The 15,641-nt window shown below is 39.2% G+C and overlaps 1 protein-coding gene across 8 annotated transcripts in view; it reads right to left on the bottom strand.

Moving 5' to 3' along the window:
* ADAMTSL3 (ADAMTS like 3) overlaps positions 1-15,641 on the bottom strand; it is a 180,268-nt gene that overhangs the window by 43,140 nt on the left and 121,487 nt on the right. For all 8 annotated transcript variants that reach the window (XM_027688806.1, XM_027688812.1, XM_027688810.1 and 5 more), the window contains 5 exons: positions 13,330-13,468; positions 11,720-11,770; positions 7,322-7,526; positions 6,323-6,470; positions 5,615-5,699 (listed from right to left, as the gene is read on the bottom strand). In XM_027688806.1, coding sequence (XP_027544607.1) covers positions 5,615-5,699; positions 6,323-6,470; positions 7,322-7,526; positions 11,720-11,770; positions 13,330-13,468 — 628 coding nt within the window. The remainder of the gene's footprint in view (positions 1-5,614; positions 5,700-6,322; positions 6,471-7,321; positions 7,527-11,719; positions 11,771-13,329; positions 13,469-15,641) is intronic.

The raw sequence follows: 15,641 nt of genomic DNA, 5'->3' as shown, positions 1-15,641 counted from the left end.
TGTCTACAGTGTGGTTGATTCTGTGGACAGTTTATCATCTTGCGCCAATAACTTCTTGCCAGTGTACACAGAGGAAGAATCAAACAGAGGAAAGGAGAACAGATGGGTGGATAGCCTGTAAGGATACTCCAACTCAGTCCTTGGGATAGTCACCCAGGCTGTGACCCCAAGACAGACTTTCTTTGGGGGAAAAGACTATTCCCATTTCCAATAGAGGTTACCAGGTTAAGTGGTTATTCTTTAAGGAGATGTTAAAGAAATACCTATACAACTCTACTACAAAGATAAATATATAAAAGCCCATCCAAGTTTCTTTGAACAGTCTCAGGATTTTCATTAGAGCTAAATAGTCCTCAACAGACCTCAGTAAAGGGTACGCTATCCCCAGCTCCTCTTCACACTGAGGAGAACTGCAAGTGCTCATCCTTCACAAATCTGACTACCTTCCAAGCAGATGACCATACTGATTTTTATTGGAAGAGTACTATCAAAATGATGGATGGCTGTGGCATACAGTGCTCAAACCTGAGCAAATGCCCTACTGGCACAACCTAACAGCCCACTGAGTCCGAGGGCACAGCTGCTGGGGGTCGATGTCCAGATGCTCTTGGTAACAAGTTCTAATGGGAAAAGCTGCAAAGGAAGGCTTTCTCTTACTCCAGCAGATAGAATCAGCTTAACCCTGAAACAGCAGACTTCACAGTCTTTTCAAAGGCAGCCATGCAAACTACCTAAGGTGGTCTTGGCAAAAGCACCCTCATCCAATGAAACACTTAAGCATGTGCCTAACTTTAAGCATATTAGCTGTGCTTTGAAGTCAATGGGACGATAATGTGTTCAGAGGGAAACTTGTGCTTAAGTGCTTTATTGGATCAAGGCCAGTGTGCACAGACTTCACAGAATGACTACTTTCTTCTCCTTCTGTGTTAAAAAAACCCACCAAAAATTGAAGTCCATTTGTAGCTATGTACCTAATTGGAAAAATAAAACTGATGGACATTTATAGTTGAAAAGAGTTGGTTGGTGTTCTAACCACACCTAGGAGTCTGCAGTCTGAAAGCATAAGTTGTTTTGGTAAAAGCATGACAGCAGCATACCAGAAATAAGTGTTAGTTTTGTGTACTGCTAGTTGAGTGCATTAAAACATTCCACAATAATGTACAATACATCCTTTTGAAATCCTGTAAAAATTAAAGGAAATTTTGAACCTTAGCAATCACTTCATTCAGCAAACAATTGATTTATAAAGAAACTCAGAAAATTCTAAGCATTTTTTTCTTTTATTTGTATTAAGGATATATTATAATTGAGGTTTTCCTGTTGAATATTAGTGTCTGATATTTTTTCAGTAAAGTGCAAGATAAAAATGCAACACACAAAATACTTTCTATTCTATCTTGGCATTTGCTAAACCAGTCACATGACTATTGAAATCCTAAATTATAGAACTGCTCCAAGGATGATCATGTTAAAATCACACTAAGTACCTTCAGTAGAAGCCAATGAAGATTGCCAATACAAAATTAGAGCAAGGAACTGACTGGACAATGAGAGAATTGAATTTTATCTGGATTTTTAATTTAGGCATATGATATTTTTCAATTTTTGTTTTATATTTAACATGCAAAAGCAAAGCCTGTGACAGGTCATTAAAGCCAACACCACCAGCCTCAGAAGTGATGTATTTTTCACTCAGTGGCATTCACAGCATACACGTGGCAATGCTTAGGGCACAATACTTCCCTGAAGTAAACTCAGTCTGCCTTCAATGGGCACACACAGAATTATCTCAGGTACGGATTAAGAAGCATCAAAGTACTTGTACTACAATGCCTTGTAGATCATTGGGAATTTATAATGAGTAGGACAGTGGTAAATGAAAATTTTCTGAGATCTTTAACTAAGTTTGCAGATGAGACACCTAATTAAAAAAAAAAGCATGGAAAAATGCAAATTTTAGCAGGTTCAGCTTTTCACAAATCAGCCTTTTTGTACAGTCACTCTTCCCAGTGCAATACAGAACTAAAATGCTCCTATTTGTGCGGGTATAAATAATGAACACAGGACAGATGCAGTGGAGGGCACGTCAGGCTGCAGTGTTACCAGTCTAAGGCTAATGGGAATGTGCATTCACCTGGTGCACGCTGTAAAAGCCCAAGTAGGATGACCTGGGAAATGAAGCAGTGACCTAAACTACTGATGATAAAACTGGGACAGAGCAGCCCAACACAACCAAACCAAATCTGAACTGAAAACTGAACTCAGCGCAGGCCTCTGCAGCTTTCTAAAGACTTGGAAAACACGGTGTTTCTTTTTTTTTCCCCTCATGCCTGTAGTTCTTGCTTTCAGTAAAGACAGGAAATGCCTAAATCCTGAAAAAAAAAAAAAAGGGGCTGCTCTTGTGATATTTCCAGTTCTAGTGCACCAAGGGGCCTGGATAAAAGTTTGAATTATCTGAAATGCTGGCTGTTACTGGGGCAGAACTTCCACAACACTGACAACCTGCCCCTCCCTACAGCACCACCACTGCTCTAAACAGTCACACTGCTGGTTTTATCAACATCTAGTCTACTGTGTTTCACAAAATCACCAGCCTGTTTTCAGAGAAGGAGCTGTGAAAAATGGGTAATTCTCTATCACCAAAGGCACAGCGAGGACATTTCTGTGAAAATGACTCCAATACAATGAGTGCGAACCATTGTAAGAGACACTGCATTTCACATCCAGGGAGTACAACTCCACAAGCCTAGTGATCACTTTTTAGCTCATATTACTGAAAAAATGTATCAGTTTTTGAAACCATTTCAGCTTTGTCCTAAGCCATGACATTGAAAAGCAGTTGAGGTGTCTATTTCTATAACTTAGGACTAATAAAAAGGATGCAAGAACTTGCTTGATCTTCTCTGTGAATCCCACTGTAACTAAGAAGGCTCGAGGGAAGAACATTTAAAATAATGATTGGTATCAACTGTCATCACATTCCACAACTAAAAACTAAAAAGGTCAGACCTACATTTTTCTTGGCCTCACTTTAAGGACAGTCATTTTTTATTTTGCTAATAATAAAAAAAAGAAGCTTTTGAACGTTCCCCCTCTATGTAAATTCAGGACACCAGCCGTGGTAGACCACAGCGGCAGAAATATTTATCTTCCACAAGCTACTTTTGGCATATCCATCACTTGTGGGTTCTAAAACACAGCTGCATTTATTCTCTTATTCATTATCAACTAAAATATCACACAAAAGCATAGAAGGACGGTTGTAATAAAAGGATGTATTAGAAGTCGAGACTTCATATTGTGGTTTAAGTTTGCATGACAAGAGAATAACTAAAATTAAAAGTGATGGCATTTTACCAAGGAAATCATAAGTGTCCTGCTAGGCAGAGGTGGGCTATGAGTGATCACTGTGTCATGTGTAAATTACAGAAAAAAACAAAATTAAACAGATCCAAACCAGAGGAAAATCTTGTTATAATTTATTCTGAGAAAAGTAATTTACTGCTACAGTTTCTTTTTAAAACTTAATCTATGACCCAAAAATCTGTCTCTAACTGGAAAAGACCAGAGCAGTTAGGGCACTAGGTTTAAGGCATTGATGGAGAAACTCTCTGGTTGCAAACCATTGTCCACATGACCAACAGAAAATCTGCAAAAAGGAATGAAGTCAGGGACCAGTTATTTCTCATTTCCCCTTACCTGCCAGCTTCCTTAGAAGACTAAAGTAAGAGCAGTTGGCAGCAGAATACAGGCAAAATTAAACTAATGGGGAATCTGGCTGCAGTGTTAGAGCTGGGTCCCAGGAGAGCCCAGAATGCCCAGACTAGGAAAGCACAGCACCTCAGCAACACCTCAGGAAAGAGAGGATGGCTGAGAGGAGTCATCGGCAAGAAGTGGTTGGAGGAACCTTTTAGACTCAGGTGAAGATGCTTCTGGAAAATGTGAAGGAAGGTCTCAGGACAGGATGAGGATCATTAATGGAAGATGAAAAACATCTCAGTCTCCAGAATAAGTGAAGAAGAAGAAAGATTCAGGAAACTGCAAAACTGCACAGGTGTGACAACACTGGGAACTCGAACACATGGATCCATTCACATGGTGAGGCTGCAGTGGAATACATCTGTCATACCTAGGAAGGGTGAATTACTGCTTCCTTTGTCAGGACAAGGTACAAGGGAACCCATGACAAAGTTTCCAGCTCATTTCTGTTATATTCTATATACATTCTGAACCAGATGCTGTGTCCTCGCCAGTCCTCCTTGCTTGTTCTGTCAGACTGATGCTGAAGGACCCTAAAAACCTAGAAACTGCATTAGCTCACAGTTGCCATAGCAGGATTTTGTAATGCTAGAGATAATTTTCTTTATAGCTTCATGCTGAACACTCTTTAGAAGTGGCCTCATACACCTCTATTCTGCTATGCTGACATTCAACAGGCACATTTGATTGCATCACCCCTTTCGACAATCACACTTATATTTTTATGTCTTTGCTACTACCCTGCCTGCATTCAGGGCCACCAATTTGGAGAGTGAAATAACTGCTCACAGTAGGCTGACACTTGACTTGAGAGGCTAGTGCAGTGAAAAGTTTAAAGTACAGTCACCATAACTATATAAACACCTGTTTGGCAAGAGGTTTCTTCTGTGAGTCAGTGCAGGTGTAAAGATTTTATTACTCATGATCACACCTGTTGCTACATGTGTGCCAAAAACCAAGAATAGCTAGATGGAAGACGAAAAATAAGCATAGAGGCACACTCCACTCTCAGAGAAATATAAATCCAAAGGAACTTCAGTAAGCTCACCTAAACTATTTCAAACTGACATTATTACAAAAGAGTGCAGAATTCTGCAGAGCACAACAAAATACTGTTCAAAATCTCTCATGAAAACCTTAGAGAAAATTAAATACTATATATTAATACATAACATACACATATACATGTATGTATGCATGAAATGTACACAGGGGATATAAGCAACTGTATGGATGCCCTAACATAAGAGTCAGGAACAAGTGTAGCTGGATTTAAGTTATGCTTTCATCCTCAGAACTTGCAAGGTTCATGCTCATCAATTTTTAAGGGGACTCACAAAATCCAGATGTCATTTCACACATATACACATGTAAAATAGCACAATTTACCCCCACAGATTAGCTAAGCTCAGAGATCAGCAGGTTTTTCTCACTTTCTTTACACATTGGTCTCACCCCCCAAGGAAATCCTGGCAAGCCTACAAAGTACCTCTTAAGTTTTAATACAACCACTACATTCTTGAGGTAACAGCTACGACTGGGATAGAACAACTGAATTTATTTAATTTATATGTGCTGAAATGTTTCCACGTGCATTAATTAAGGCTTAATTAGGCTCAGTTAGGATTTCTTTGAATTGCTCAAATGATATCAGGACACTGTAACAGTGTAGCTCCGTGTCACCCAGAACAGGAGCTCCAGAAGCAATTGAGATGGAAAATTAGGAACAGCTCACAACACAACTCATCTCCCAAGGAGGGTCAACGGTCAAAGCAAACTGCACAGCAACAGTCATTCCAGATATCTGCAAAACACACTGGGAATGTTTCTTCACTGTAAAAGACAATGTACTTACGTTGGCTCTTCTGAGACTGTTACGGTCTCTTCCATTTCATGGGCCTGTTTAAACCATGGCAACTTTGCTTCCACAGGACTTTTTTCTGGTAGAGGAAACCCCCCCCAAAACATTCAGTAATTCCTCCAATACAAAGCAAAATGTAGATGTTAGCATTATTCACCTTCATATTGCCTATTGATCTAATGCTTTTGAATAAACTGGATAATAGAACAACATTTACTAGAGAATTTCTTCATGATGTTTGAGGTCCATTCTTTATTTTAAATATGCAGAAATGGAGAAGAGAGAAAAAACCGGTTTGATTACAACTTAATGAGCTGCTGAGGCCCACTGAGAATGCTCACACATTTAACAAGAGCAAACAAACAAGATCCCAGGTGATACATATGGAGTTTCATTTTAAGTATTATTGAACAATGCCTCCTCCCCATGTTAACCTCATTTATTCTGGTTTTCCCAACTTTACCAGACTGTATAGATTTAGTTTGCATGTTCACCTCATGACAGTCTGGCCACATTATCAGCAAAAAATATCAGCAGGGCACTTTTCCTAGCACCAATAATTAAAGTGCTTGTTTCTGCCAAGGCTGAAATAAGTCCTAGTAAATTCCAGCTTCTGGCATTTCTGAAAAAGGTTACCAGGGGCTTTTAATTCTCTGAACAAAAATGTAAAACAATAACAGACCCAGACAAAATTCCAGTTACCTTTTGGCTTGTAACAGGGTATTGGCACGATGCACTCCTCTTTTATGTGCAGTTTAAGTTGTGGGTTACAGCCCCCGACGTGCTGCCCGCGGTGGTCAATGCACAGCACCACTCGGTACCGCAGGCCTCGGCCACAGGTCACTGTGCACTGCAGGAGACAACACAACCACCTCAACCCCATTTCTTTATTGTATTTACAAATACTCTTAAAAAGGAAATTACAAGTCCTGACGATGTGCTCACTTAAGTTTTTCCACGGAGACACATGAATTTGTCCCTGCATCGCTAAGCGAGTAAAGAAAAGCTTGATGCTGGAAAAAAAAAGTCTAAGTTTTGGAAATGCAAGTGATTTCTTGGGGTTCTATAAAGCTTATCTGATTGGCAACAGTCTGAACCAGAGATGGCTGTGCACTGAGAATACACCCTCTCACAGTGGTCATTTGCAGTTAAAGCTGGGTCAGGCGTGCTGCAGTTTCTACACTCTGTGTCAGTGATGTCATTTGGATGAACTAAGGAATTATAGGAGTGCTGAGCTATCTGGCTGTATCAGATAACCACAGCCAGGACAAGTTGGCTTATGCTCTTGTTACTGTAATGAAAGGCAAGAATGCTGGAAAATCACCCTTGCAGACTTGCCAGCCCCTAAGACAGACGTGCCTTTAGCTCTTATATCCAGTGAAATACTACATTTATCAAGAACTGAGACATAAATGACCTGATTGCAGAGGGACCTCACCTCTGTCTCTAACTTCTCCTCCACATAAAGCAGGAATTCAACAGCCATAAAGAATTCTACATGCATTTTCCTCCACACGGACACGTGAATGTTTTGATTATCAGGCAGAAGTGCTTAGTGCATAATTCTTAGCAAGAATTATGAATTATCTTTCAGGGCTCTACTTTTCTAATAGCACTGTGCTCATAAACACATGGTAACACAAGACTGGAGGCTTTCTTTAGGAAAGAAAGAACAAAGGTCCAAATTACTTTTCAACTTACTTGAGACCATTCCATTGCCACCCACTTTGGACAATCAAACAGGTTGCAGGTCTGAATAACTTTGGGCTTTGGGGCATACATGCATTTCCATTCTTCCACTTGCAGTATCTCTCCATGAATGGTCTCCTCTACACACACAAAACTTCTCCTCTGAATACCACCTCCACAGGAAACTGAACATGCAGTCCATGGATTATGTTCCCACCTGGAAAAAGAACTCAGATATATTAAAAATAAGGCTCTTTTTTATTTCAGTAATCTCTATTAAAAGAGCAAAATACTGAATCTAACCATAGTGTCAATTAAAACCCACTAATAGTTTGTTTGCTGGATTCTCACCACACACATATATATTGAATCACAAAGCTACATTGCATTATTCCAGGCTCAAATTCATGTGCAAAATCAGAAGAAAGACAAAAATACAAATTTATTTCCAAAAAGAATTGAAAATCTTATTCTCATACACAAGTTAAAGACCATTAATATACTGAGCTGGATTACTGGAATGAATTTACTTCTAAATAGTCTAGATCACCTAAACAGAATATTTTTTATTTAATTTACATGGTCATATAGACCCTTATTACCAGTGTCAGAGACCAAGAAGCCCAGGTACTTGAGATCCTATGAAGTGCAAAGACAAAGACAGATCTGGCTGTCCTGACTCAGGGTGTTACTACCCACAGTTGCTCACCACTGCCCACATCATTCAGACTACCCTTAAAAAAATCTGTTCATTAAGTAATTTTAATGGGAACTCTTAACACTTTGGGTAAACCCAAACACTTCATATCAAACTGCCTTGGTCCATAAGGACTGCGAAGAAATTGTGACAGGTATCATTTGGCTGGTCATCACTGCAAGAGTTTTCCACCCTCATTAAAATGCCATTGAATGACCTTGTATTCCCACTTTCCAGCTTGCTTCAAGCAAAAGGCAGCTGCTCATCCATTCCAGCTGTTTTGGCTAATCAAGCTGATTCCTCCCAAAGCAGGGCAATGCACAGATTAAGGAAAATCTAAGATTAAGAAAAACCTGTGAACCAGCACAGCTGCGGGGTAGTAGCCTCCAACAGAGGGATAATAAACAACCTTTTGGAAAGGAAACTCTTCAAAATGGACATCTATCCACAATCTTTGACCTAACTACAATAAAAATAGCAAATGTTGCACCACTCGAAGTGAGAATTATCTGGAGGTTTTTAGGCTACAAACTCAGTTTCATTATCTCTGGGCCTTAGCATGAATGTACATTTAAGCAGTCACCTCTCAAAAAAACCTAACTTCAATAATATCCTGCCCCTGTCACATTTAGAGATAACAAGCTTCTATGATAGTATTTTTCTATAGGTTCCAATGACCCCCATGCAATTTTTCCTCACCCTTCACCTCTTATCTCCTGCTTTCTTTCCACCACCCACCCAAATCAAAGCCAAGGCTTGGGAAATGATTGAGTCCTGCATCACATCTTATGGTTCATGAATGTCCTGTTAGTTAAAACTTATTTCTATTACAACTGCAGGAGCTCAGAAAGGATCATGAAAATAATTATATCCATTATGAACAATGGACTCAGCAAGTATTACAATATCCCACCAAAATGAATTAATCCAGAGTAACTTGGCTATCATAAAGGAAGTCATAATATCAGAGTTGATAAAGCAAAGGCCTATAAATCAAAGGTAAATTTAAGCAATTACTACATACTTTTTATGATGCAGCAGGTAAATCAAGGACACTTCCTATTTCAAGCAATTCATTAAGCTGCCTATAAAAACATATTAATCATGCTTAAGCTCAACAGAAGAATGAGTATATATACTCATGAGTATATATAAATGCACAGCAAGCCATGGAACATTACCCATAGAATATATATTCAAAAGAATTCTGAATAAAGCTGTATGCTGAGATACTGATAACATATCACAAATACAAAACCTATTTGAAGAGCAACAGTTATACTATTCTTTGACTTAAATGAATGGCCAGTGTTAAACAATTTTCTTTAAAAATCTCAGGAACTAAGGAGCAATTAACTATTTAATGAATTAGCAGCTCATGGATTTATATAGGTAAGGCTCCCTGTGCTATGTGTAATACAAGGCTTGCAAGTGTTTATAGCATGAAGTTTTATAGTTGTTTTTCTTTATCTCATCAGTTTCAAACACACTCCAGATCCCATACTCCCACAAGCATTTTCAAGATGGAGTGAGGTCCGTGGCTACTGGGGAAAAGGGGGGTCTTGGGCAAGCAGTCAAGGAGATACTTTCCAGAACCCACAGCTGTCAAGGGATCCTCACCAGTCCAACAAGTCTGAAATAAATGGAGGCATTCCAAAAGCTTTAAAAGAAAATTTTCATCCTGGGAAATTTTTCTATTTATTTCAAAAGAATTCTCCATCTGTAAAAATATTTCAGCGGGGCATTTACAACTCTAGCCACAGGAGAACTCTTTCAAGATTTTGTGGTGCGCACCACGACTTTCCCACAACTTCCTTGTGTGAATGGGAAAGCAGTGGTAAACACCACGGGACTGCAGAGCAGCCCTTCCACATGGCCCTCGTGTTATGTAGGAGGTGTGATGTTGGACTGCTGGTCGAGGTGAAGGAGCCTGTACAGCTTTGCTCCAGCGTATCTACAGTACTTTGGTTTTCCGCCCGCTTTGCAAGACCAATCCTGGGTCAGCACGTAAGAAACAGGTAAGAAAAGAAAAAGCAAAAAGAAAAAGCAAAAAGAAAAGGTGGAAGAAGTCCAGCAGAACCAGCACAGGCTATTGCATTCCAGTTACTTGACAGGGAACAGCACAGACAAATCCTGCTATGTGGGAGCAAGACATGAGTCTGCACTGGACCAGAGTCACCTCATGATGCAGGTAAACAAACCGTCTGTTTCAGCTGCTGTTTTCTTTCAGAAATTCCTGTAAGAAAATCTGTTTCTACATCTTTGTTGTGTTTCCTTATGGGCCCTCCCAGTAGAACACAGCCTGTTTCCTCTCTCCTTCCTGGCACCAACTCTGAGCCCTGCTTGGCCGCCTGCTATTTTACAGTCCTTACTCTGAAGCATCTCACAGGAAGACCATGATACCTTCTGACAGGACACACCGAGGTGCTGAAATGAGGTGGGCCTCTGTCTGTAGTTCTCAGAGTTTGAAATAAGAGAACCTGCCCACAGCTTTATCGCAGACATAATCTATCTCACCACAGTGTCATGCAAACGTGCTGAGCACAGTAAAGCACAGAAAGGGGGATCAAATTTCTCTTCCAAGTGGTCTCCAAGCCCTAAGTGGTTCAGAAGATGAAGTACTCGTGTAAATACATTGTGCTGAGCTCCAGAAGAGATCTGAAGCACAAAGGAATTGGCAGAAGAAATGGAAGGGGAGAGACACCGAATACAATTAGAGAACTTTACAGGATAAAGCTGCAGAGGAAAAAAAAGTTCAGTCTATGTATTGAAGCCAAAGTACATCGCAGGACAGCAGATCCACAAGGACAAATTGCTACAGAAATAAACTATGACATTTATATCAGCTGTAATCAGTAGCTCCACTGAGCCGTGCAAGTCTATGATTTCATTCTTATTACTTCATATCTTTACTTCTTTAGAAAAATACACATTATTCATTTCATGACCTAATAAAGCAGAGGTTCAGCTCAGATAAATATGCATCTAACTCCACGAACTATAATTCTTTACATTAACAATAAATGTGGCTCGATGTTTTTTAGTCCTAACATTCTTTACAAAACATCTAAGGCTCCCAGAGAAGTTCTAAATCCTTGTAATTGCTTCATGTTAAAAAAAAACACCAAAAAACAAAACAAAACAAACAAAAAAACCCCAAACAAACAAAAAAAGGCAACAAGCTGTGCTCTGATGACTTCATTTTTGACAAGACATATTCAGACAATTCAGTATCTTGAAAGTGTCATGTCAGTCTTGATGTCAATAAATAGACTGTAGATATAAAAAAGAACAGAAGAATCAGAACTCTCAAGGGAAAAAAATTCTGGAGTCCTGTCTAGGAGATCTGTCCTAAAAAATTGCATACAGCTTTAAAAGTAAAAACCTTTCAAGACAAGAATTCACACATGCAATTTAAAGAACATGCTCTTCTCAGCACTACAGCAGAAGAAGGCTTAGGGGGACAACTCTTTATTTTAAGACTTCACATTGGTATTTTCAAGAAGAGCATATTAACCTCTTACTGCTAAGCTAATCAACCAGAACATACTGAATGAATCACAGGCTTCAGAAATGTTTACAGGACTGTTTTAAACTTGCTCTCCTGTGTAGCAAAAAATCAGAAGATGTTTCATTATCTTAGTATTCAAGTAGTGTATTTGCAGTGAAAATTGTGCTGATGCTGACACATGTGCTATCCTGCTTATACATACCGAGGGAGTGGCTGGAAGTGATCATAGGGCATGATTTCTTTAAATCCATCACTGTCAAAAAAAATAAATATTGCATCATTATTTCTCATACCCGAAACTGTACAGCAAGTACATGTTTTTATGTGTTCATGCCTAAAGTAAGCAATTCCCAGTGAGAAGTGAAGGAATCTTACTTCATTGCACATTAGCCTGATGTCAAACAATGACTTGTATGATGTTACCTTTCCTGTATGGATAGAGGACTATTCACCATACAGTTTCTATATTTCATACCACCATAAAATATTAAATGAGCAAGCCCTCAGCAGAGAAATTTATTACCAGTGTTCCTTTAGGTCTGTGCTACTTTATTAACAAGAAAATATTTACTTATATCTGTAACAAAGACCGCTGAGGAATATGAGTGTCAGTGAAATAAATACATCACAGGATTTATCCTAGATAGGTCCTGAATGGTGCTTAGGACCCTTCTAGAGCTGTTTTATTTGAATCACACAGCATAAAGCCTTACTCCCAATGCTAAGAAATATGGTATTATATCCAGTAGTACTTCCCTTTTCCTGGCTGTATAAACTAAATTTGCAAGTTAAAATATAATTACACCCTTTCTTTCCCTAATTTTCCCATTCCAGCTATGGAACATTTGGCACCCATTGCCATTAAGCATTACTGAAGTCCTTCTGCTCCATACAGTGATCAACTCTCCAGGAAAAAAAAAATCTTGAAAGTCTACACATCATAAATGTTAGAGGTCACTATCAACAATTATGTTCAACAGAAATGAAAGGAAATGGACAGTTTAGCTATAGGAAATGAAATCCATTGAGAGTGTTTCCTTTTCTTCTTGCATATAACTCTGGCTCAGCCAGCTGGCATGTTAATGCAAGGTTCTGGGACTTGATACTGTGATGTTATTTTAAGATTCTTTAGCACAGCCAGGAAACCTCACCAGACAATCCAAAAGTTAGTTTTAAATACTGCAGTGCAATTCAATACAATTTATGTGTACTACAGCCTTTATAATTTGGCATTAATATCCTGGGGCATTTGTACCACAAGGACATTTTCTTTGAAAGACTTTTTTTTTTTAATTCCTACTTTAAAAAAATCCAAACAAGTAGCCCCAAGCTTTGATTCTTGAAGTGTCAACTCTACAGTACCAATGAAGAATCAAATGTTTATGGTAGGTAAATGAATGAACCAAGTGAAACCATGTGCAAAACTTGTGCACTGACTGGAGCTCCTGTCAGGCTACTGAGAAATCCTGAATGGCAGCATCAAAAACTCCAAAAGTAGGTAAGCAATCTGTCCTCCTCACACAACCTCACAAAATCCTCATATTAGTGCTGTACTACTCAGCAAAAGACAAAGTAGAATTAGCCCTCGAACAAACTGGTATTTGCAGTATCTCTGTATAAGTAAAGTGTTCTATTCTGCAACACTGAAGAAATGCCACAACTCCACTGGCAGTGGTATCAGCCTTTAACACGTGCAATAATCAACTAAGATTAAGTAGCTCTAAAGAGGAAAAGAACTGAAATCAAGTAAATACAATTGCCTGTTCCTTAGTAACTGACTATATCACACACAAATTTATTTGTCATACAGACCTAGAGGGGCAGGGATCCATGTTGCATTCTTTTAGCTTGGGCTTTGGTTTCTTGTTTTCTGGATGATAATGACAATAGTGGTCAGGAACAACACGCTTCAGACGAATGTCCACACATTCAGCTGAATTAAGCTGATAACCTATTGCAGAAGCAAAGTTAAATCTTGTAATGGAGAGAAATTTAAACAGCCTCGTCCCCTACTCTCAATAATGTGATGCCCATTGAATTAATTTTCTGGATTACTCTTTTCCTGCTTGCTTTTAAACAAGGAAACAGTGAGTAGGAACATGAAGGACCAGACTTTTATTTAAGGCAATTCAGCATAACAATTATATTAACCTGTCTTAACACTAGATGAGATTTTGGCACTTTGTTCTAATAGTATTCTAAGTATAAGAGTAAAGGCATACATATTGTCACATTACACAAGGATATATGTACTGCACCAGCTCACTCGTCACAAGGCAAACCTACAAAGCCATATGATTCTAGTACATGTTCTACAACTTATAACTTCCCTCCCCTGAGGAGGAGTTACCATGTATGTTGGAGAGCTATATTACACAGTCATTCATGCTAAAAAAAATAAATACTTAAAACAGAAAGCCAGAGGAATTGAAGATGAGATCCAAAAACATTGCTAAGAAACTGTAGAAAACCAAGAAACAGCTTCAAGACCATTCCCAGTTGAAGAGCCAACAAAAGAAAACTTGAACTACTTGGGTAAAAAAAAATTCTGTGTGGATACTGGTTATAAGAAGGGATCTGAGTTTTATAAACCACTAGATTCTTTTTTGGCTAAGAAAAAAAGACTCATTCAAAGAAGCTTACTTGGACTTAAACCGAGGAGAGGAGGAGGATGTTCTGGTATGTGCAAAGAAAAAAAGTTTGAAACCACAAGAATTAAAATCAAATAGTCTCAATAAACTAACAGCACAAGTCCCAGTGTCTACCAAAAATGCTAAGTATTGTATATCAATGGCTTCAGTTGTGTGTCTCTTGGCTGATCCAAAGTGTCTTCGTGCATGAGAGTGATAACCATAAAGAACTAAGCAGTTCCAGTGCTCAAAGCATCTGTGTTCCAGATCTTGTAAGTACTGAAAGGATCCAGAAGATATACCACTTGCAAACAGAAGAAACACAATTTTTAGCCATTTTTGCTCATTAAAGCTTGACTGCGCTTTCTGAGATGCCCCTTCCAACACAGGGAGATTAGAGAACTAAATGTAGAAGCAGCAAGAAGCAAGTGAGGAATGGATTCTGATGCCAAGTCTCCGTTGTGAGGAACTTCTTTTTTTACTGCCAGTACAAGATGCCAAACAGACAATCTGGACACTAAACCCACTTTCAGATAACAGGCTAAAGCCAGGCAGCTGCAATACAACTCTCCTGCAAGCCTCTGTAATATGCTGTTCCTAACACTACTACTTTCATGACTGAGTAGCTTAGTTTTGTGCTTCTTCAGTCCCTCTCCCCCTGAGGACTGCCAAGCCCCACTGATAAAGGCACCAGTTTCATATTGTAGGCAGCTACAAAACAGGGCTTTGAAACCCCTGGATAATTTCAAAGAGATTGACATGTAGCTATAATTTTCAAACCATAACACCAGTCTGAGTAAGGCTGGATTTGAGCCAATACCTTTGAAGGTAAATACGTCCCTTGAGTTATCCAGTGTTTACATGTAGTCCTCAAAAGTAACTGTGAGGCTTTATACTTCTTCCCTTGTCAGATAGGTTAAGGAAAAAAATTATAAACACAGTGTGATGGAATCATCAGAGGATATGTATTGCCACTCACAGCTCCAGCAAGAATCACACTTCATGAGGCCAAGTATCTCGTAAGATACAGTAGTTTCCTGTGGGACTACATATTATCCCCATATATTGTCTGCATTTCAGATTACAGGGAGGTGCAAGTGCCAAAACGGATGGTCCATCAAAAGATCCCCAGACTCTGCTTGTACTTTAAGGATCTCTCACTCTCTTTATTCATCTCCCAAGTAACTATTTAAACCATATTTGCACTCTCCAGAAAATCCCTACATCAGTATCACTCGCATCCTGGTCTGTTTTGCAGGTGACCTGGGTAATGCTGGCTGAAGGGAAATAGTTATCTGCAGTGTCACACCCCCCTCCTACCATGAGGTCACGCTATTTTTGCAGAACCAGACATGACAAGCAGTGGGCTGGGCTGGATGAGCTGTAGCAGAGGTGAGCTACACTTCATCTAAGCTGCAGTGTTTAAACCAGGAGTAGATGCTACAGTGCACCATGTGCTGCTCTAACTACCATTAAGACTAAATGTCTAAGATC

This window comes from Neopelma chrysocephalum, unplaced genomic scaffold (genome assembly GCF_003984885.1).
Source record: "Neopelma chrysocephalum unplaced genomic scaffold, ASM398488v2 Primary Assembly neopelma1_75, whole genome shotgun sequence".
Classification (NCBI taxonomy): domain Eukaryota; kingdom Metazoa; phylum Chordata; class Aves; order Passeriformes; family Pipridae; genus Neopelma; species Neopelma chrysocephalum.
Note: the sequence above shows the minus strand (reverse complement) of the source record. Positions and strands in the feature narration are given on the sequence as shown.